This window comes from Peromyscus californicus, unplaced genomic scaffold, assembly GCF_007827085.1.
Source record: "Peromyscus californicus insignis strain IS unplaced genomic scaffold, ASM782708v3 Scaffold_12__1_contigs__length_115047231, whole genome shotgun sequence".
Lineage (NCBI taxonomy): Eukaryota > Metazoa > Chordata > Mammalia > Rodentia > Cricetidae > Peromyscus > Peromyscus californicus.
In genome coordinates this window covers 81,037,808-81,058,506 of record NW_026294413.1, presented here as the reverse complement: position 1 = coordinate 81,058,506, position 20,699 = coordinate 81,037,808, and the positions used below count along the sequence as shown (strand labels likewise).

Genomic DNA, 20,699 nt, shown 5'->3' with positions numbered 1-20,699 from the left:
TTGTAATGGGCAGAGTGTTCCCTGAGAGTTAGGAAATGCTGCACACGACACCTACAGCTGTGAAGCTGCTATGTGGCCAGTGAGAAGACTCAGCAGGTAAATGCACAGGCCACCAAACCTGACAGCCCGAGGTCAATGAGTTCAGTCCCTGAGACACCGCAGTGACCAACCCCTCCATGTCTTCTGACCTCCACGTGTTCTGTGAAATGTAACTTAAATTCTCTTCTTTGTAAGCTGCAGTGCTTAAAAGTGGGGGTGGGAGAGGATGACGACTAAAATTCCCCTGAACCCTCCAGGGCTAGCCCTTAGGAGGCTGATGCAGGAGGACCCAGAAGTGGAGACCTGACCACACTACCTAGCAAGATTCTGTCTGAAACGGTAAAGACACACTAGATTAATAGTGCAAGGATATTTAAATAAGAAGCCACGAGTCAACTTTCAAATGTTTTATTTTTAGTGTTTTAAAACATTTTAATACAACAAAGATATAAAATAATATATATTAGTTAAATCTGGATTTAATTTAGAATCAGGTATTTACTTATATACAATACTGTGCTTCAAGGTATGGCTACCACAGGAACTTTCACATCTTCAAGTACCACCAGTTTCTCTGTGGACAGGGAGACCTGCAGGTAGAATTCCCTAAACTAAACACGCCTGCCTTAGTCCACACAAACTGCTTCTCCAATGAGTACAGTTTCGCCTCTTTGCTCCACAGCAGAAACAGTTCATTATCCTAACAATCCCGAATCCTTCAAATGAAAAATCATTCAAATTAAACATCTGAAACATGTTAATAACAGGCTGTTTAGTTCTTCAGAAAATCCAGTAGCTCAGATTAAAAGATGTGAAATAACAATGAAAAACAAAAACAACTTCCTAACATTCCTTCCCTCATCAAAGCACAAAGCTTCCTTATGCCAAGACAAGAAATACACAGAATGAAGAGTCCTTGTTTAACATACAGTAGAATGTATCCTCAAAAACAACTTAGTGTAGCTGGAGAAATAGCTTAGTTCATAGACATTTGTACTGAACTCGATACAATAATTTTTCACATTAGTAATGTGGAATTAGTGCCACTGAATTGACAGGCAAATCCACAGCTCCCTCTACAATAATTTCAGTCGTTGGAAGCTATGCACAAAGAGAAGAAACGAACACCCCCCTTTCTCTTCCCACCAGTGGGGCAGCTGAAGCTCTCTGAGCTTTCCTGGGATCTAGCAGTCCCCAGCTGCAGAGGTATGGGGCAACTGGACCAAGCTCACTCCCGAATAGACAGCGGGGCGGCCGTCTAAACCGTCGTGCCGGGTTGTCGTTATAACTCAAGTGCTCTGGTGGCTTTCACACTGTGAAGGAAAGCAAGCAAACTATCTGAGGAACGTTCTTGTCTCCAGGGTCTGAGAACCCAAGGGCTGACAGACAGGTGCGTATACTGTCACTGCTTTCACTATGGGATCTCTGTCTACAAAGGACTATCAAATAATTAAGTGTATTAAGTCAGGGAGTTCAAGTCAAGAATACCGTAAACATTCTTAAGCACTTTGCATCTAGAATCTTTAAATAATAAAATCACTTTTTGCTAAATATAATCAAAACAGGTTTTTGTCATGAATTTGAATTTAATCCCAGCATGGGAGGCAAAGACAGGTGGATCCCTGAGTTTGAGGCTACCCTGATCTACAGACTGAGTTCCAGGACAGCCCAGGCTACACAGAGAAACCCTGCCTTTAAAACAAAAGAAAAGAAAGGAAAGGAAGAAAGGAGAAGTTTTGCACAAATGTTCCTAAAACAGACTGCTTCTTCTCTGCTGGAAAAGGATGCTGCTCCTCCGCTCTGCTCACAAAGGACAGATTGGTGTGACTTCCCAGTCACAACACAGGCAGGTAGAGCAGGGCTCTCACCACTCACAGTGCCAATGCTATGCTCCTGGCAGTGTGTTTTCCTGGTCGCAGCCCACCTTTATTAAACTGACTGATTCTAAGACCATCAACATGTAGAACCAGCATAGAAAGTAGTACTTTTGCTACAGCAATTCTGGTCAGAGAGAACTGGAGGAGAGCCTCACTGGGAACTGCAACACACACACAAAAGGTTTCTGCCAAAGTATGTGGAGATGAGAGCAAGCTTATCTTCCTTAAAACCTCGATCCTTTCCTCTGCCTTCAACCACCTTTCAAGATACTCTGCCTTGCCCCATAAAAGACACAGAGCTAAGGATGTAGTTCAGTAGTAGAGGATGTGCCTGGCACACACAGCCATAGGTTAGCACCACAGGGAGGGCAATAATACTGTTTCTAGACCAGAGGCAATCCATCAAGGACCTCCCACGGAACCTCTACTTTGCATCCCCAAACTCAAAGCCTTTCCTTCCTTCTGTATAAAGCTGTCAAGGATGAAAGCCTTCTACAACTGCAGAATCAAATACAAGATCCAAAAGCATGGAGATTCTCCACCCAGCCACACCATGCCCAAAATGTAAACAGAAATTCTATCTTCACTACAGTTAAGGTTTCAGCAAGAGAAAAGATGTGAAGACAAAAACTGAAAAACAATTTTGTCTCAGTTGTGAGACCTGAAGATGATTAACTCATGTAAACACTGTCTTAGAATAGCTAATAGGTCATAGTCTAGCTTACCTTTTCTTCAAAACCAATGGGAGTAACTGTAGGACCACTCACAATTCGCACTGCAGGCTGCTGCCAGGCACTCTCACCACCCATAGCGCTGCAAAGCCAGCTGCATTCCCTTCCTATTTTGTTCTACAGTAGAATCCATACGGAGGAGAGAAGCCTGATGTTAAAACAGTCACCGTTAATACAGTGAACATCTTAAATGAATGTGGACACAGATGGCTTTGGAAGAGTCTCCCAAAGCCAACACTGGCTTCCTCCTAGCTAAGTTGGGTCCTGCTACGTTAGGGGTGGGCATGTGAAAGGGGGGGGCAGTAGTAGCCTTTGACCTCAAGTCAAACCACTCAAACAAGCATGGAAAACCTTCACTCCATGATTATGCAATTTCTTTACAAGAGATATTGGTGTTTTTGATCCTGGCTTGTAACAGAATCAACAATTTAAAATACTGTAAGAATTTGAAGTATAAGATTTAAAAACATAATCAAACTTGAGTTGCTTCACATCATTTCTCAAGTGATAAATGAGTGATGTTTCTAGCAGACTCAAAGTGTGTTGTTCAGCATGGGCTGAAACCTGCTTGCCTAATATCATCCCCTCCCTGCCTAATTCACCCAGGTAGCTTCGGGGAGGGTGGGACTATGACTCCAACTGCAATACTGGAGATTTCACTCAAACAGAGAAGGAACACAAGCATCTGCTGTGGTCTACTGTGACCTCAGGATGCCTGCAGCACTCTTCTCAAAGTCCTTGTATTAAAATGGAATGTACAAACTACACAATTAGTATTCCACTTGTTTAAACTGAAGGTCAATTTCCAACTCTACAAGCAGGCTAAAGTCAAAAATAAAGTGACAAATGGTAGAGAGGGGAAATTAATTACTGAAGGTAATTTTCTAATGTAAACAGCAGCTCATTTATTTTAGTTCTTGACAGCCAAATTAAGACTATAGAAAGAATGTATGTACACAATTATTTTTTAAAATAAAAAGCAACAAGCTTTTTGTGTCCAAGTATGCCTCAGACTATTTACTTTCAATGGTCAAGAATGAGAAATTTCAGGAAAACAAAACAAGAAACCCCAAAGAGTTAACACTATGCCTACAACCTGTAGATTTTTTTTTCACTAGAAGAAAAGAGTTCTTTGCATGCACATTTACTTATTTACTGACATAAGAACTTTAACTCTTACTTGTCTCACTAAATCACATCTTTAAAAAAGCATTAGACTGGGCTGTCACTGCCTAACTAACTGGTACAACATAAACGTCTTCCAGATACTCACAGCACTAAACCGACACCACTTTACTAGTATGAACCTGCGCAGCTGTCCCCTACGAGTCCTTACTCTTGTTCACACTGAAGCTTCCCGACAAAACAGGAACTGCACGTGTGGTGAAAATGCGTGCCCCATCTTTGCACTCGTGGGAAGGCCAGTGACACCTGCCACTTGGCCCTTCCATTCTCTTCTTGTTCCATGCAAGCTGCTGTGTTCAATATGCTTTTCTTAACAATGGTTCAAAGGGTAATACACATTTACTAGTAAGACAATCACTTTCCAGACAGACACAGATTAGTTCAGTGAACAAGTGAGAGACTGCTCACTTGGTAGGGGAAACAGCTTCAGAAAACCTTTCTTGACTTGAGTCCTGCTGGAAATCAGTACAAATCCACCAACTAGTCCAAGCTGAAGCGCTTGAGTTCGGGAGGCTGTTAAACACTCAATATGCACAGGTTATGGCCTGACAGCACCCACAGACCGGGTCTTCCCACAGTGAAGGAGAGGCAGCAAGTCTGTCCTCGAACTCTCCGCTCAAACAGCTAGCTAAGGAGTCTTGGTTGCTCTTTCTCGAGTTTTATAGTCACAGTCTCGCTCAGAACAGGAAACCTGTCAACATAGAAGCCAAAATGCAACACATCCAGGGACAACCTGGGGACAAAGTAAAGTTATTCGTTTTCATTCCGTAACTACTGTATATTTAACAACAAACTCATTACAGAGATACAGTCTTCATCCAATTAGTCTTTTCATTATTGCTGGTTTAGAAAATGGCCAACAATATTCATTAGGTACTGTGCCATTAACATTGCATTCAAAGAAAGAAAACATAGGAAACCAAATTCTTGCTCTCCTACTCTGATGATACGCTCTGGTATTGGCTAGAGTATGGTAGTACAAAAAGAGTCTTGTTGTGATATAAAAGGCAATAAACACATCAATAGAATAATGTTCATGGGCAGCCAAGATGAAGAAGATTCCAAAGAGGTTGAGAACCCAGGATAGAGTATGCAAGAAATTCCAGCTTCTTGGCGTATCTAGGAAAAGGACAGAAGGGTCATTTAAAAACACAGTTCTTCCGATGCTTCTTAGTCACATGCTTCTCAGGGCAGGCTGTACGCTATTGCTCCCCAACCTACCTCCCCACCTTTTTGTGCAACTCTATCTCACGTAGTCAGGCTGCCTTGAACTGGATATGTAGCTGAGGATGAACCTGGGGCTGCATGCATGGCAGGCAAGCACTCCAAGTGAGTTGCAACCCTAGCCCAGTTGCCTATTCTTCCTAGGACTTAACACCCTCCCCACTTCCTCCTCTGCGACCTGCTGTCTGATATGCACAGAAGCATTAAAGACATACTTACACTCTGTGACAAAGAAATTCAGCATGGTTAGAACAACTGTGTGGCCACTGAACATGTAATCTCCACAAGTGTGGACGCCAGTCAGGGTCATACCAAAGCCGCTCCAAATGGCAAACGCCCGGCGTAGTTTCTCCCACACACTTCCATATATCTATAAAGAAAGCTGTGAATTAGTTCTTCAAATGCTTAGAGAGGTGCAGAGCTTCCCCAAATCCATTTTGGGGAACTCTTGAGGAATAATGATTCGGAAATAAGAGCATCCAGGCAAAGGTAAACAAAGTCTAACCCAATTAATTCCAAGTGGGACCAGAGAGTGACCAAAGCTTGACTGTACTCAGAAAATGCTGCTAATTAAATGAAATCATAGTAATTCAAACTCCTTTATAGTAGAGTTACTTTAAGTGAAAACGTCAAGCTGGGCCGGGCAGTGGTGGCCCACATCTTTAATCCCAGCACTCGGGAGGCACTCTGTGAGTTTGAGGCCAGCCTGGTCTACAGATCGAGTTCCAGGATGTGCTCCAAAGCTATACAGAGAAACCCTGTCTCCAAAAACAAAATCAAAAACAAAAACAAAGAAAAATTGTCAAGCTAGGCATATAACATATGCTGAAGAGGCAGAGGCAGATATATCTCTGTGAGTTTGAGGTTAGTCTGGTCTACAGATTGAGTTCCAAGGCAGCCAGGGATACACAGAGAAACCTCATGTCAAGACAACAACAAAAGCAAAACGTAAAAAGGTCAAGCCAAGAATGATGTAACATGCCCACTATCCCAACATGCCATAGTCAGAGGCAGGAGGCTCAAGAGTCCAAGGCTATATTCTCAGTGACATAGGCCAGCCAAGGTTACATGAGATTTTGTCTTAAAACAAACAGCCACTGTAAAACAAGAACATCCCTAAGTTTTATTTTTATTTATTTACTAATTTTTATCCCATAATGCCCATGTTTAAATCTGTATTAAGATCTTTTTTTCTTCTTCTTCAAGACAGGGTTTCTCTATATAACAGCTTTGGCTGTTCTAGAACTCGATTTGTAGACCAGTCTGGCCTCTAACACACAGAGATCCACCTGCCTCTGCCTCCCATGTGCTGGGTGGGTGCGACACCACTGCCCAGCCTCATATTAAAATCTTTTAATAAGCTCCAACTTTCAGGCTGGGCCGTGGGGGCACATGCCTTTAGTCCCAGTCCTTGGGAGGAGGAAGGAGGATCACTGTGAGTTGGAGGCCAGCCTGGTCTACAAAGTGAGTTCCAGGATAGCCAGGGCCATTACACAGAGAAACCTTGTCTCTAAAATCCAAAAACAAACAAACAAACAAACAAACCCCAACTTTCTTCAAAAAGAAAAACTTGTCGGGTGGTGGTGGCACACGCCTTTAATCCCAGCACTTGGGAGGCAGAGGCAGGTGTATCTCTGTGAATTCAAGGCCAGCCTGGTCTACAGAGCGAGATCCAGGAAAGGCGCAAAGCTACACAGAGAAACCCTGTCTCGAAAAACCAAAAAAAAAAAAAAAAAACAAACAAAAAAAAAAAAAAAAAAAAAAAGAAAGAAAAACTTAGTAAGGAAATAAGCTATGCCGTGACCTCCAGACTACCATTTGACATCTACTCTCCTGTCTTCTACATCATCTACATCATCCCTGTCTTCACTGGTTACAGGAACACATACATTGATGAGGCCACGAACTCAGCCAAATCTCATCCCTCCTGGCCTTCCCCGAAGCTAGGCAGAGCCATGTTCTATACACAAAGTGTGAAAAGCAAAAGTGTGAAAGATTTCTAGGAAGCTACAGAGACACAAGGGGAGGTCTCTTCTACCATTCCACTTGCCTTCTACCTACAGTTCAGACATGGGAACTGAACCTTCAGCAGCCACAACGTGGCCCTGAGAAGCAAGCCTCAGGTAGAAGAAGAGAAAAGACAGATCATAGTGTTTGATGAGTCAATCATACTAGATTTTTTTTTCCCCTTTTCTTTTGTTTTTTTGAGACAGGGTTTCTGTGTGTAGCCCTGGCTGTTCTGGAACTCACTCTGTAGACCAGGCTGGCCTCGAACTCCGAGATCCTCCTGAGTGCTGGGATCAAAGGCGTGTGTTACCATTGCCCAGCTGGGTATTATCTTAATTCAGGGCAGGGAACAAGTAATGCCAGTCTCAAATAACCAAGTAACCACAGTCTTTTCATCTTTTCCCATTCTACGTCTCTCACACATCCTTCTAGAAACAAACTGAAACAGGTAAGAACGAACAGGAAGCTGTCTAGACAAGACATGCAAATTAGCTTTGTGTTGCTAAATTTCAAAAGTAGGCCTGTTCTCAGTTCTGTCTTGGTTCCACGATTTTAAGCCATTAATTTATCACAACGAAATGCCTATGGATCTCACTGTAAGGGATTTGGCGGCTGGTTGTTATCCCCACGACGCTCTACTTTTAAGATTGCTATAAATAATGTAGGTCAATAGGCAGGCTACATTATACTTCAAAGCAATTAGCAGCATTTAGGGCAGATTTGGATGGAAATATCCATACATAACTAATTAATAAAGAAAAGTCATCTGAGACATAAAGAGGTCTGTCCACACTGGAGAGTGACATCTAATTTGTTCTTTAGTGCAAGATGCAGCCTTCTCTTCAGTGGCTGTCCCCTGATAAACCCCTTCAAGGGCAGGACATTCTCTTATCTACATAACAAACTTCACAGGAAAGCAAATTGTTCCATGTCCACTACATTCCTTTGATATCTTTGGATCTGGAACTGCACTCAGTAGTTGCTTTAAAAAAAATCCCTCCTTGTATAAAAGAAGTATCTATCTACATTAGTCAATCAAGCAAAAGACACAAATGCCAAGTCTTCTTTGAGATCTCCATATCTCCATAGGAAAGCCCTTGGCAGGAAGCAGAGACTAGGGGTCTGACACCTCCAGCCCAGACAGAGATGACACAGGTATGTACCCCCGTGCTGCCACCTAGGAACCTCTTCTGGATAAAATGACTGCCCCAATGACCAAATAGCTCCTTCTCTCCTGAACATGCCATGTCTGTATCACCACCCCCACACCTCCAGAAGCCCCACGTACAACGAAAGACATAACATCAACACTCTGGCAGAGTCAGAGTTTGTACACGGCTCTGGAGGTATTATTGAATTTGTATACCTTTTCTTCTGTCAATCTACTGAGACTAAACTTGTCAAACTTTCAGAGGGAAAACACACGACTTCATGACAGTTTGTTCCTAGTCAATTAGCATACTTTTTGGGGAAAATGTTTTTGCCCTCACGTCAAACCACGTACGGAAATAATTTCAGGAGATTAGATTCATATATAAAGAAGACCATAAAACATTAGTTATTGTCTCTCATTAACGAGATGGCAATAACTCATGATTGATAACAAGCAGTGTGGGCGAAAAGTGAACGAAGTGGCATGTTGGCAGGAATGAAAGGCTAGCCCCTCCATCTTCATAGTCATTTCAACCTTCAGTCAAATGCAGTACTGTCATTACTGCCAAGGAATGCTCCCAACTGCTGTGACAGTTAGATCACACAACACTGGACTAGAGCAGGGTAAAGCTGGCACCTCTGTCTTCACTGAGCATCCATCTCACTTCCTGTGGATGAGTCACGTGCTGAACTCTGCTCACAGACATGCTAACATGGCTTCTATTCAACTTCATCTCCCCTTAAGGCTAAAATGCAGGTACAAAGAAAGCTAAGGATGAAAGCTGAGATGCCTTATTGTCAGCTGTCCCTGTATCCCTTCCAGACCTATGTCCTAAATCTGCGGTCACACTGGAGCCTCACTGACAGGTCACCCCATCATGAGAGCACCCTCAAGCAAGAGCAGTCACCTCATGGAACTGGCTTATTTCTTCAAGCAATAACAAGAACTGAGACCAACCAGACCACACTTTAGACCAAGGAAGTCTTATTATGTGTACTTCTTACTCTTACCCCAGTTTTTCCCTTATTTAAACCTAAAGTTCATATCAGAACCCTAAGACTGATTTAGGGGATCACTGGACTCCTCTACCTGTTCCTCTTCCCAGAGTGGCCACAATGACTGAACCTCTGTCTTCCACCACCACTAATCCCTTTAACTGGTACACTGGGATGGGTGACTCAGTTTACTCTGCTGAGACTTGGGGAGTGGGCTCCGCAGTTGAGAACATGGACTGTTCTTTCGCCGGGTGGAGGCGGCGCATGCCTTTAATCGCAGCATTTAATCACAGCACTCGGGGAGGCAGAGGCAGGTGGATCTCTGAGTTTGAGGCCAGCCTGGTCTACAAAGCGAGATCCAGGACAGGCACCAAAACTACACAGAGAAACCCTGTCTCGAAAAACCAAAAAAAACCAAACAAAACAAAAGAATATGTACTATTCTTTCAAAGGACCCTAATCAGTTCCCAGCACCTGTAAAGGAAGGCTCCCAACAGCAGCTCCAAGCAATCCAACACCTGGTCTTCGTGGGCACCCACACACATGTATATACCCAGACACATACACATACACATAATTAAAAAAATAAATCTTAAAGATTAACTTCAACCAGGCATAGCAGTGCAAGCGCATCCCTCTAATCCCACCACTCAAGAGGTTGAGGCAGGCAGCTTTCTCAAGGCCAGTCTGGTCTACAAAGCAAGTTTCAGAACATCCAGGTGTACACAGAGAAGCCTCGTCTTGAAAAAGCAAAAGACAAATCAACCAACCTCTCGTAACAATTTAAGCTACAAATCAATGAAATAATTGTTTGAAGACAAAGACATAGCTATGCACAAAGCCAAAGATGGGGTCAATATTATGGTGACATTGACTTCATGGTGGTACCCTACAGTCGACTTTAAAGGAATGTATACTTGTTTTACACAAGTTATTAAGCCAACTAAATTAGATTCTAGTCATTTCTTTTTTTGCTAATCTAATTTCTAAAGCAAAGTCAATTTTACCAATTGCTTAAAAGGAAATTACAGAGAGCAGCAACCAGGAACGTTTGAGAGAAGCTTATAGATCTGTCGCTCTAGGAAACAAAGTAAAATGGGGAAGGAACACCACTCCGGTCACCTTGTCTTCAGACAGGGTCTTGTATCTCAGGCTGCCTTGGGACTCACTATGGCAGTGGTTCTCAGCCTTCCTAATGAGGCTATCCTTTAACACAGTTCCTCAGGTTGTGCTGACCCCTACCATAAAGTTCTTTTCTTTTCTTTTCTTTTCTTTTAAAGAGATCTGGGGGCTGGAGAGATGGCTCAGCGGTTAAGAGCACTGACTGCTCTTCCAGAGGACACAGGTTCAGTTCCCAGCACCCACATGGCAGCTCACAATTGTCTGTAACTCCAAGATCTGACACCTTCACATAGACATACACGCAGGCAAAAGCACCAATTCAAATAAAATTAAAAATAAATTAAAAAAAAGAGAGATCTGACACTTTTTTTTTTTTTTAAAGATTGATTTATTTATTATGTATACAGTGTTCTGCCTGCATGTATGCCTGCAGGTGGTCAGAAGAGGGCACCGGATCTCATTACAAATGGTTGTGAGCCACCATGTGGTTGCTGGGATTTGAACTCTGGAACAGCCAGTGCTCTTAACTGCTGAGCCATCTCTCCAGCCCCCATAAAGTTATTTTCATTGCTACTTCATAACTGTAGTTTTGCTACTGTTACGAATTGTAATGTAAATAACTGATATGCAGGATATCTGATATATGACCCCAAAGGAGTTATGACCTATAGGTTGAAAATTGCTGCACAATGTGGTCCAGCTGTCCTCAAATTTGCCAATCTGTTGCCAAAGCCTCCTGAGTGCTGGGATTATAGGCATGAATTGCCATGCCCGGCTCCTGCTGATTTTTTCTTTTTTTTTTTTTTTTTGCTTTGTTAACTAAAGGCCTGAGTGAGTCTGGCAAGATGGTTCAGTGGGTAGAGGCACTCCTGGGCAGGCTCAATAACTGAAGTTCAATTCCTAGGTCTCACAAAGTGGCAAGAGAGAACTGGTTCTCTGTCCTCTGAACCATACATTCATGCTGTGGTATATGTATACCTGCACTTGCATGTGCATACGCATACATACACATACACATACACATACATACACACACACACACACACACACACACACACACACTAAATTTAAAATGTTTTTGATAGATATTTTTTGAGTGATGTCTGGAGACCAAAAGCAAACGTGGATAACGTTCATTGCTACTCTTCAGAAAGAAAGGTTACTTAAAAAGAACAAAGTTACAAAGTGTACCTCTGTCTAAAATACCATCCTGGATTTTTTTCAAGCCAGCATTTTAGGAATATGTATCACAATTTAATGCACCTGTCCTTAATACTATAATTCTATTTCCAAAAATTCAGAGGTTAAGTACAACTGAAGACAGCTCAGAGGTAAACAGTGCTTGCCTATCATGTGCAAGGCCTTGGGTTTAAGGTTCCTCCACAAAACAAGAAGAAAAGCTCTAATGTTTAGGAATATTTACTATGAGCCAGGTGGTGGTGGAACATACCTTTAATCCTTGCACTCAGGAGGCAAAGGCAGGTCAATCTCTGAGTTCTGAGTTCAAGGCTAGGCTGGTCTACAGATCGAGCTCCAGAATGGCCAGTGCCATACAGAGATACCCTGTCTCAAAAAAACCAAAATAAATAAATAAATAAACTATTTACTGTTTAAAATATCTTGGAAACAAGTAAAATTTACATCATTTAGGCCGGGCGGTGGTGGCACACGCCTTTAATCCCAGCACTCGGGAGGCAGAGGCAGGCGGATCTCTGTGAGTTCGAGGCCAGCCTGGGCTACCAAGTGAGTTCCAGGAAAAGGCGCAAAGCTACACAGAGAAACCCTGTTTCGAAAAACCAAAAGAAAAAAAAAAAATTTACATCATTTATAATCTGGGGGATAGGGAATCTTATAATGGAATATCACGCAGCAATTAAAAGGATGAACTTTTTAAACAGGTGACTATAACTATGATTTGTTTGTTTGTTTTGTTTTTGTTTTTTTGTTTTCCGAGACAGGGTTTCTCTGGGTAACAGCTCTGGCTGTCCTGGAACTCACTCTGTAGACCAGGCTGGCCTACAACTCAGAGATCCACCTGCCTCTGCCTCCCAAGTGCTGGGATTAAAGGTGTGAGCCACCACTACCTGGCTATGTACTCTTTACAAAAAAATTCATTAATGAGACTGGGGAGATGGATAAAGTGCTTCTATGCAAACGTGCCTTAAGTTCAGATCCCTAGAACCCATGCCAAGAAAAAAATGCCAAAGGCTAGTTGGATATAACAGCCCACTTGTAATCCCAGCATGAAAACTGGAGAGAGGAAATCCCCAGAGCAGCTGGCATGCTAGCTGAACTGGTGGCTCCAGGTTCATCCGAGACCCTGCCTCAATAAATAAGGTGGAGACTGATCAAGAAGAGAACCTGACACCAATCTCAGGCCTCACACAGATATACAAGAGAAAGAAGTAAATAATGTACCAATCAATACCTTAAACCTGCCAGGTGGTGGTGGCGCACGCCTTTAATCCCAGCACTCGGGAGGCAGAGGCAGGCGGATCTCTGTGAGTTCGAGGCCAGCCTGGGCTACCAAGTGAGTCCCAGGAAAGGCGCAAAGCTACTCAGAGAAACCCTGTCTCGAAGAACCAAAAAAAAAAAAAAAAAAAAAAACCTTAAACCTAGTTACAGACCCGCCTCCGCAATATGTCCTTCAGTTGAAGGATGTCCATCAATGTCTTATCAGAGTAAATCAAAACTCTACTTAAAAATGATTTCTGCTGCTGGAGGTACCTAACAACTTTAATCCTAGCAGCTCTGAGGCAGGGACAGGAGGATGTCTGTGAGTTCCAGGCCAGTCTGATTTACATAGTGAGTTCTTGGCCATCCAGAGCTGCATCGTGAGACTCTGCCACCGAGGGAGGGAGGACTGGAGGAGAGAAAGAAGAAACTCCAAACCAGATCTGTTCAAGGAGACACAACTGTTAACAGTTTTACTTGCAGGCTGGGATAAAAAGGGTTCTTTCTATGTGAGCTTCTGCTCTTTATATACATTTACATATAATTTCAGTTCTTACAAGAAACATGTACAATTTTGTAATAAAAAGATGTTTTTCTGCCAGGTGATGGTGGCACACGCTTTTAATCCCAGCACTCGGGAAGCAGAGGCAGGCAGATCTCTCTGAGTTTGAGGCTAGCCTGGTCTACAGAGTGAGTTCCAGGACAGCCAGGGTTACACAGAGAAACCCTGTCTCAAAAAAAGGAAAAAGAAAAAGAAATGCTTTTCTATATTGAAAACACAAAACTCCCCAACAGTTTTTAACCTTAAAAAATGTTTGCTTTTGAGAAGTCTGAAATTGCACTGGGTCCTTCTCAGTGCTCAGTCTCCCACGCCTCATGCCTGGAGACTTTTGGGGCCCTTCCCCTCAAGGGCAGCAGTTTCAGCTCTTCATCTGCTTAATCTTCCTTCCACAACTAGTGTGTCAGCTGTTTCCACCACTGCCAGAGAAGCAACGGCACCTACTTTTGTTTTACAAACAACATTAAAGTAACAACAAAGGGCCGGGTGGTGGTGGCACACGCCTTTAATCCTAGCACTCAGGAGGCAGAGGCAGGCAGAGCTCTGTGAGTTCGAGGCCAGCCTGGTCTACAGAGCGAGATCCAGGACAGGCTCCAAAACTAAACAGAGAAACCTTGTCTCGAAAAACCAAAAATCAAACAAACAAACAATAAAAAAAAAAAAAAAAAAAAAAAAAAAAACAAAGGTGTTAATGTAGCCACCAAGTCTCCTGTCTGAAAAGTAGGTTAATAATTTTTTTGCCCAAATTTAACCATTCACAATTTTGTGTATCAAGGGCACATGACACCTTCAACTTTTGTTTTTGTTTCTTTCTTTTTTTTTTTTTTTAGATTTATTTATTATGTATACAGTGTTCTACCTACATGCCAGAAGAGGGCACGAGATCTCATTACAGATGGTTGTGAGCCACCATGTGGTTGCTGGGAATTGAACTCAGGACCTCTGGAAGAGCAGCCAGTGCTCTTAACCTCTGAACCATCTCTCCAGCCCTTGTTTTTGTTTCTTTTAGAGGAGATCTTTCTACATAGCCTTGGCTGTCCTGGAACTCAGTTTGTAGATCAGGCTGGCTTCAAACTCACAGAGATTTACCTGCCTCTGCCTCCCAAGTGCTGGGATTAAAGGCCTGTGTAACTACACCCAGTTGAGATCCTCAACTTTTAAAATTATTTTATTGATTTTTTAAAAAATTAATTAGTGTGTGTGTGGTGGGGGGGTGAGTATTGGGGACTAAACCCCAGGACCCTGTATACATTAGGGAGTCATTCTATCACTGAGCTCAAATTTAAAAAAGAGATCTTACCCTAGATCTTAGAATAAAAATGACAACAATTTATAACCCACTTTTTTGTTCCTTATCAGCATAATTTGTCCTCTCTATTTAACCAGAAAAGGATATATCAACAATACAACAAAACAGGAAGTTATAAGGCACACACCAAAACCGAAGGAAAAAAAATCCATCAATATTTCATATATCCTAGAAAGTTTACAGAGTGCTGGGTTAGTTTTAATTGGAAAATGCTTCAACTGTATAAAGAAAAGGACTGATGAAAGCAATAAGGGACCAGAGCATACCACATGAAGACCTAAGTGAATCAAGGGTGATGTGATCCAAATGCATTGTGAACATGCATGAGGGTGGAATAATGAAACCCTTTACGGCACACAATTAATATACACTAATAAAAACACTATAAAAAAGATGCAGAGTGCAGTGAAAAAGGGAAACGGAGCAGAAAAAGATAGTCAAAATAATCTTTCCCATAGTCTCCTAACACAGAACTAATACCCATGATGGAATCACAGGGAGATAGGTCTAGCTTAAGGTTACTTAACCCGGTTATTTCTGTTAGGTTGACTGCTGATACTGCACATACGAGAAATCACATTTAACCCGGAAGCCCGATCTCTGCCTTCCTGCGCATACTGTGTATTTTGCAGAGGCCCAATCAAGAACACAGGGACGGTGGCGGCTACCTTTCCAGTACACTGCAGGTGCTGTCCCGGCACCGAGAGGGAGGTCACAAACATGGTGAAGCAGCGAAGCAAGAAGACGGTGCCCATCAGACTACAGAGCCTGCGCAGAAGGATCGACCTGTGAACAGTGATCAAAGCAGAAATCAGACACTGCCCAAACTCTCCTGGAGAGAAAGCAGGGGAAAACCACTAGTCTTTACGGAACAGAAACCTTCCTCCCACTTAGAAGTTCTGTATTAAAAGGAAAACCATAGAGACAAATGGGTCAGTGTTTGCCTGGGGCCGGGGCTGGGACTGGAATTAATAATGAAAAGACAAGAGGGAATGTTCAGATGGTGTTCTAAAATATAGACTGTGGCAGTGTTTGCTCATGAGTTGTTTACTAAATGTAGACCTGTAAACTTAAAGGTAGAAAAACTTATTATATTTAAATTACACTTCTATAAAGCACTTGGGATGTGTATATGTATATGTGGTTTTATTATACCTGCACACAAAACAATGGGTTTCATTATGTATGTGTATTTACATTTTAATTTGGAGGAGAAGAATCTTAGGAGACCATCTAACATGACTAACATAACCCACTAGAGTTCTGCAGTGATGGGGATGTTCTATATGCCACATAGCCAGCTAAATACAATTGGCTCTTGAGCACCTAAAATGAGGCTCAGGTAAGTAAGATCTGAATCTAATATTAATTAATTGAAATTACAATAGCCGTATGCAACTAGTGTGGATCTGAAAGAGCATTCTTTTGATGGTAAAATGTGACCCTACAAAAGTGGAGGGGTTTCTTTTTGTTTGTTTTTCAAGTCAGGGTTTCTCTGTGTAGCCTTGGCTGTCCTGGAACTTGCTTTGTAGACCAGGCTGGCCTGAGATCCGCCTGCCTCTGCCTCCTAAGTGCTGGGATTAAAGGCTTGTGCCACCACCACCCATTTAAAAGTGGAGTTTTCAAGACAGAAGTAATACTGGGAAGCTTAATATTAGTACTATTATTTATAATTTATTCAAAAAACTTTAAGGTTTATTTTGACTGTTTTTAATTACGTGTAGGTATGCATGTTTGCCTGTGGGTGTGTGCATGGGAGTGCAGGTATCTTTGGAGGCCAAGGGTGTAGGATGGCCTGGACTGGAGTTACAGGCAGTGGAGAGCCCGCCATTCAGCATGGGCACTGAGAACTGAACTCCAGAGCCATGGAGAGAGGGCAGCAAGTGCTTCTGTTACGAGTCACCTTGCCAGCCCTGAAGATGTTTATAGGAGTGACTCCATCACTTGCGATGCCACTGTTGCTCATTAACAGCACGAAAACAGCTCACAAGAGTGGCTATCTGAAGTTATTCTAAGTTGTCCCTAACTTAAACTTAAGCTATGAAAATAACACTAAGTTTTATATTCAAGGATATCTAAAACAGAAACTCTGAATAAGCATAACTTGAGTAATTATAAACTGTCGTATCACTTGTTCCTTTATTATTTTAAATGCCCCAAATCTAAACAGACTAAGAGTTTGGGGACTTTCTCTCAAGAGCAGTACCGAACACAAGGCAAGGTATGTTTTCATCTTTAGTGTGCACATCTGGATGGAGCTTAGGAACCTGCACTTCAACAACCTTTCAGAGGATTGCAATCAGTGATACAAAGATGACATTTGAGAAATAGCTTCTTGGACTAAGTAAACATCGCCTCCTGAGTTTTTCTACTTTAAACCCCATTACTTGGATTTACCTGGTCACTACTACACTTCACGGAGTCTACCAAGGTTTCTTCTAAGGTTAAATTTGTTCTTATTTTCAAGAGTGGATAGATTCAAGTTCACAGGGTCTTGTGAGCCAAAGTTAACCAGAGAGCAGTGATACACACACTTTTAAACCATTTCCTCTTCAAATAGGAGTACACACAGGACACAATGAGAAATGTGGCAAAAATAGCAGTCATCAACCTTTCTTTTCACCTTCAAAGTACTAAAATAACTGCAGCTCAGGATGCATGTGGCGACCACAGACTTCCTTGTGAGGAAAGAGGTTCCCAATTGCAAGACACTCAGTCATTCCTCTTCAGGGTTCTAAAAACAATGGGCAGCAGCTAACCACAGACAGTTTTTAATGTTTTCTTCATCACTAAGCCTTATTCTCTTTCCCTTTTTTTTGGACACCTAGCAAGACTCACTCATGTAGAAAAGGGGTCTTCCCATACTTATGCCTTCTTTGCTCTAATTATTTATTCTATTTATTTATCTATTTTGGTTTTTCAAGACAGGATTTCTCTGTGTAACAGTCCCGGCTGTCCCGGAACCCGCTCTGTAGGCCAGACTGACCTCACAGAGATCCACCTCCTCTCCCTCCCGAGAGCTGGGACTAAAGGTGTGTGCCACCACCACTGAGCTGCTCTTTCCAGTTATCATTTTTCAAAAGTTTTCCCTTGGTATTTCTCGGTGCAAGGGTCAAGGAGCACTCTCCCATTTAGCAGCTTCACTATCTCAGATGTGCAGAGCATGCAGGACAACCTTGTTTAATGGGCTTTTTCCCTCTACTCAAATGCTTAACCAACACTATCTTTGGAAGCATTTCAATGTTTCTATAGAAATGGCATTTCTAGCTTGTTTCTGCAGAAGAAGAAAGGAGAAATATGAGAGGGAGAGGAAGAAAAGAAAGAGAAGGAAGAGGAGGTAAAAAGAGGGAGAGGGAGGAGGGGAAGGAGGAGGGAGGAGGAGGAGGGGGAGGGGGAGGAGAGGGCTAAACTAGCAAGGACTGGCCCAAGGCTGACTACCCTTTTCCCTATAAAATACATTCACAATATTACTAAATATATTGGTCTTACGACCTTCCTTAACTAAGCCCCCAATTTTCTTTTGTAGAAAGCTATGTCACACTGAGCAGAGGAAATCTTCCAGGGCAACACAGAGGAAGGACCAGGCTTGACAACCCGACATGAGAGTCAGATATTTTCAGTCTTTAGGAATCGGGACTACCTGTGCTTGTGAAGAAGAAGAACGAGGATCCAAATGTAGCACAGGATCACGCCACACACTTCAGTCATGGAGAAGGCCCACGGGATCCTGGGAACACTGCAACAGAAAAACAGTTCTTTTTGGAACTGGAGACGAGCAGATACATCCCTTTTCAATACAATGCTTGACTCAGAACTGCTCTGTAGAACTTTATCTCCCTCAGGAGATGATATCTGGAAAGCCTGGGGGGTTAAAAATCAGCTTCATAAACTATCCCTCTCATCAGAATCTATTAGCTGTCCTGAATTCCAGTAATGATTCTCTGTAAAGAAATAACAACCTGGTGCCTGTCCTGGATCTTGCTCTGTAGACCAGGCTGGCCTCGAACTCACAGAGATCCTCCTGCCGTAGCCTCCCGAGTGCTGGGATTAAAGGTGTGCCCACCACCGCCCAGCTCTCAATATCTTTTTCTTAAATTAGATTTTATTTGTGTGTGTGCCCTTGGAGTTTACAGCAACTGTGCGGTGCCTGGTGTGGGCATAGGTCTTCTGCAAGAGTAGTACACACTCTGAAACCTCTGAGCCACCTCTCCAGCCCAGCATCCAATCTCTTAAACTGTGAGTTATAGGACTTGAATAAAGAAGAGAGTCTGCACAAAATTAAGTAAATAACTGAGAAAAAAAAATGACTACAGTAGTAAAAAGTTTGTGAACTTGGAAGAAACAAAACCCAGTTCATCATGCAACATGTAATGAGTCCGAAGTGTTTCTGCAGTCCCACCTCACCCGCACCGCACCGCACAGCTTTACTGCAGTCTCGGTTCTCGTGGTTCTGAACACAACACACACTTCACACTGCATGCCATCACTCCTTACAACGCCAGTGAATGCTGCCTGGAACACCTCAGCTCAGATTCAAAGACTGCTCTATGTTAGGAAGCGCAGTGTCTTTACTATACAAAGTCTGCTCTGAGGGGAAAAAAATGCTTTAATTATAAAAAAACAGATGTAATCATCAATTTTCCTATTTGCTACTCTCCTCAGCATGTAAGCAACAAATTATCATACCCTTGGGTTGTCTTCTGTGACGATGGCTGACTTAAAAAATTGCTGTGGCTGGGCCGGTGGTGGCACAGGCCTTTAATCACAGCACTCAGGAAGCAGAGGCAGGTAGATCTCTGAATTCAAGGCCAGCCTGGTCTACAGAGGGAGTTCCAGGAAAGCTAGAGCTACACAGAGAAGTCCTGTCTCAAAAAAAACAAAAAAATTGTTACATGAATTTTGGCTCAGGATTAGAATAACATTTCCAACAATTTCTAAATGGCCCTGAACAGCTGCCATTTTGTATTATGAATTTATGTGAAGTGGTATTCTCAGAATTGAGGACTATAAAAAAAATAAAAAATATTGATTAACTCTGAAAAATACAGAAGATGCTGTATTCTCAAGTATCAAATATTTTGGCAAGATTTAATTTTTTATGTAAAAATAAACAAGAACGTTTTATTATTATGTACATTTGCCTTCTCAACTTTAGTAATAGTAAAATTATACGCATGTCAAAAGAATTATCTAAAAATAAATTTATGATATATTATCAGCAAATGTATGATTTGCTAGGACCAAAGGCATGTGCCACGACACTCTTAAAAAACCTTTAGAAATAACATACATATAAGCAGGAGATCCACCTGCCTTTGCCTCCTGAGTACTGGGAACAAAGGTGTTTGCTACCATGCCTGGCTTATATGTAGTTCAAGGACAACCAGGGATATATAGTGAGGCCCTACCCCCAATAAGAAATACATACGTACACACAAAAGTTTAAATAATTTTACAATACTTAGGATAAAAGTAAATCTTCTACTTCTTCTCCAAACTAAACCGAACTACTGCTCCCCAGTTTTACTCTATTTTATCCCACATTAAATCATTTAGTAACACACCCACACACATCTAACACACACACACACACACACACACACACACACACACACACACACACACACACACACACATACACACACACACATGCCCTTCTACCTTTGTAAGAGTCTCTCACCCACTATTTAATAATTTTGCTTAAGAACAGTTGTTTTAGCTTTTACCCAATATAAGCTTATATTCATACAAAAATTATGATGAAACTCCTTTCTGTAAAACTTCTTATAATTTCTAGATCTAATAAAAACCTCTTTTTAAAAGTTTTCCAGGTACTTACTGATGGTCTCTCCCTACTCCCTCCCTCTCTCCCTGTTACTCCTTGTTATAATGGTATATAATGGCATTCTTGCTCCCTTATTTTTATTTCTCTTCCTGTGATCTTGCCCTTTGCCCTACCACAGCAACCAACACTCACTGTTATAACCTGAACCTTGTCATTATTAATATTTCTCCTCAGACCTTCAATTTCAAGAATCCTATGC

The 20,699-nt window shown here is 42.1% G+C and overlaps 1 protein-coding gene and 1 long non-coding RNA gene across 3 annotated transcripts in view; both read right to left on the bottom strand.

Annotated features, from left to right (window-relative positions):
- Positions 1 to 431: 431 nt before the first annotated feature.
- Positions 432 to 20,699, bottom strand: part of Samd8 (sterile alpha motif domain containing 8) — a 52,247-nt gene continuing 31,979 nt past the window's right edge. For both annotated transcript variants that reach the window (XM_052733581.1, XM_052733582.1), the window contains exons 3-6: positions 18,296 to 18,391; positions 15,324 to 15,441; positions 5,276 to 5,426; positions 432 to 4,951 (exon numbers count right to left, since the gene is read on the bottom strand). In XM_052733581.1, coding sequence (XP_052589541.1) covers positions 4,647 to 4,951; positions 5,276 to 5,426; positions 15,324 to 15,441; positions 18,296 to 18,391 — 670 coding nt within the window. In that variant the 3' untranslated portion in view covers positions 432 to 4,646. The remainder of the gene's footprint in view (positions 4,952 to 5,275; positions 5,427 to 15,323; positions 15,442 to 18,295; positions 18,392 to 20,699) is intronic.
- LOC128107562 (uncharacterized) lies at positions 10,697 to 15,314 on the bottom strand. The gene is made up of 2 exons (XR_008217115.1): positions 12,949 to 15,314; positions 10,697 to 12,768 (listed from the first exon to the last, which is right to left on the bottom strand). It is a non-coding gene; the product is annotated as an uncharacterized LOC128107562 (long non-coding RNA).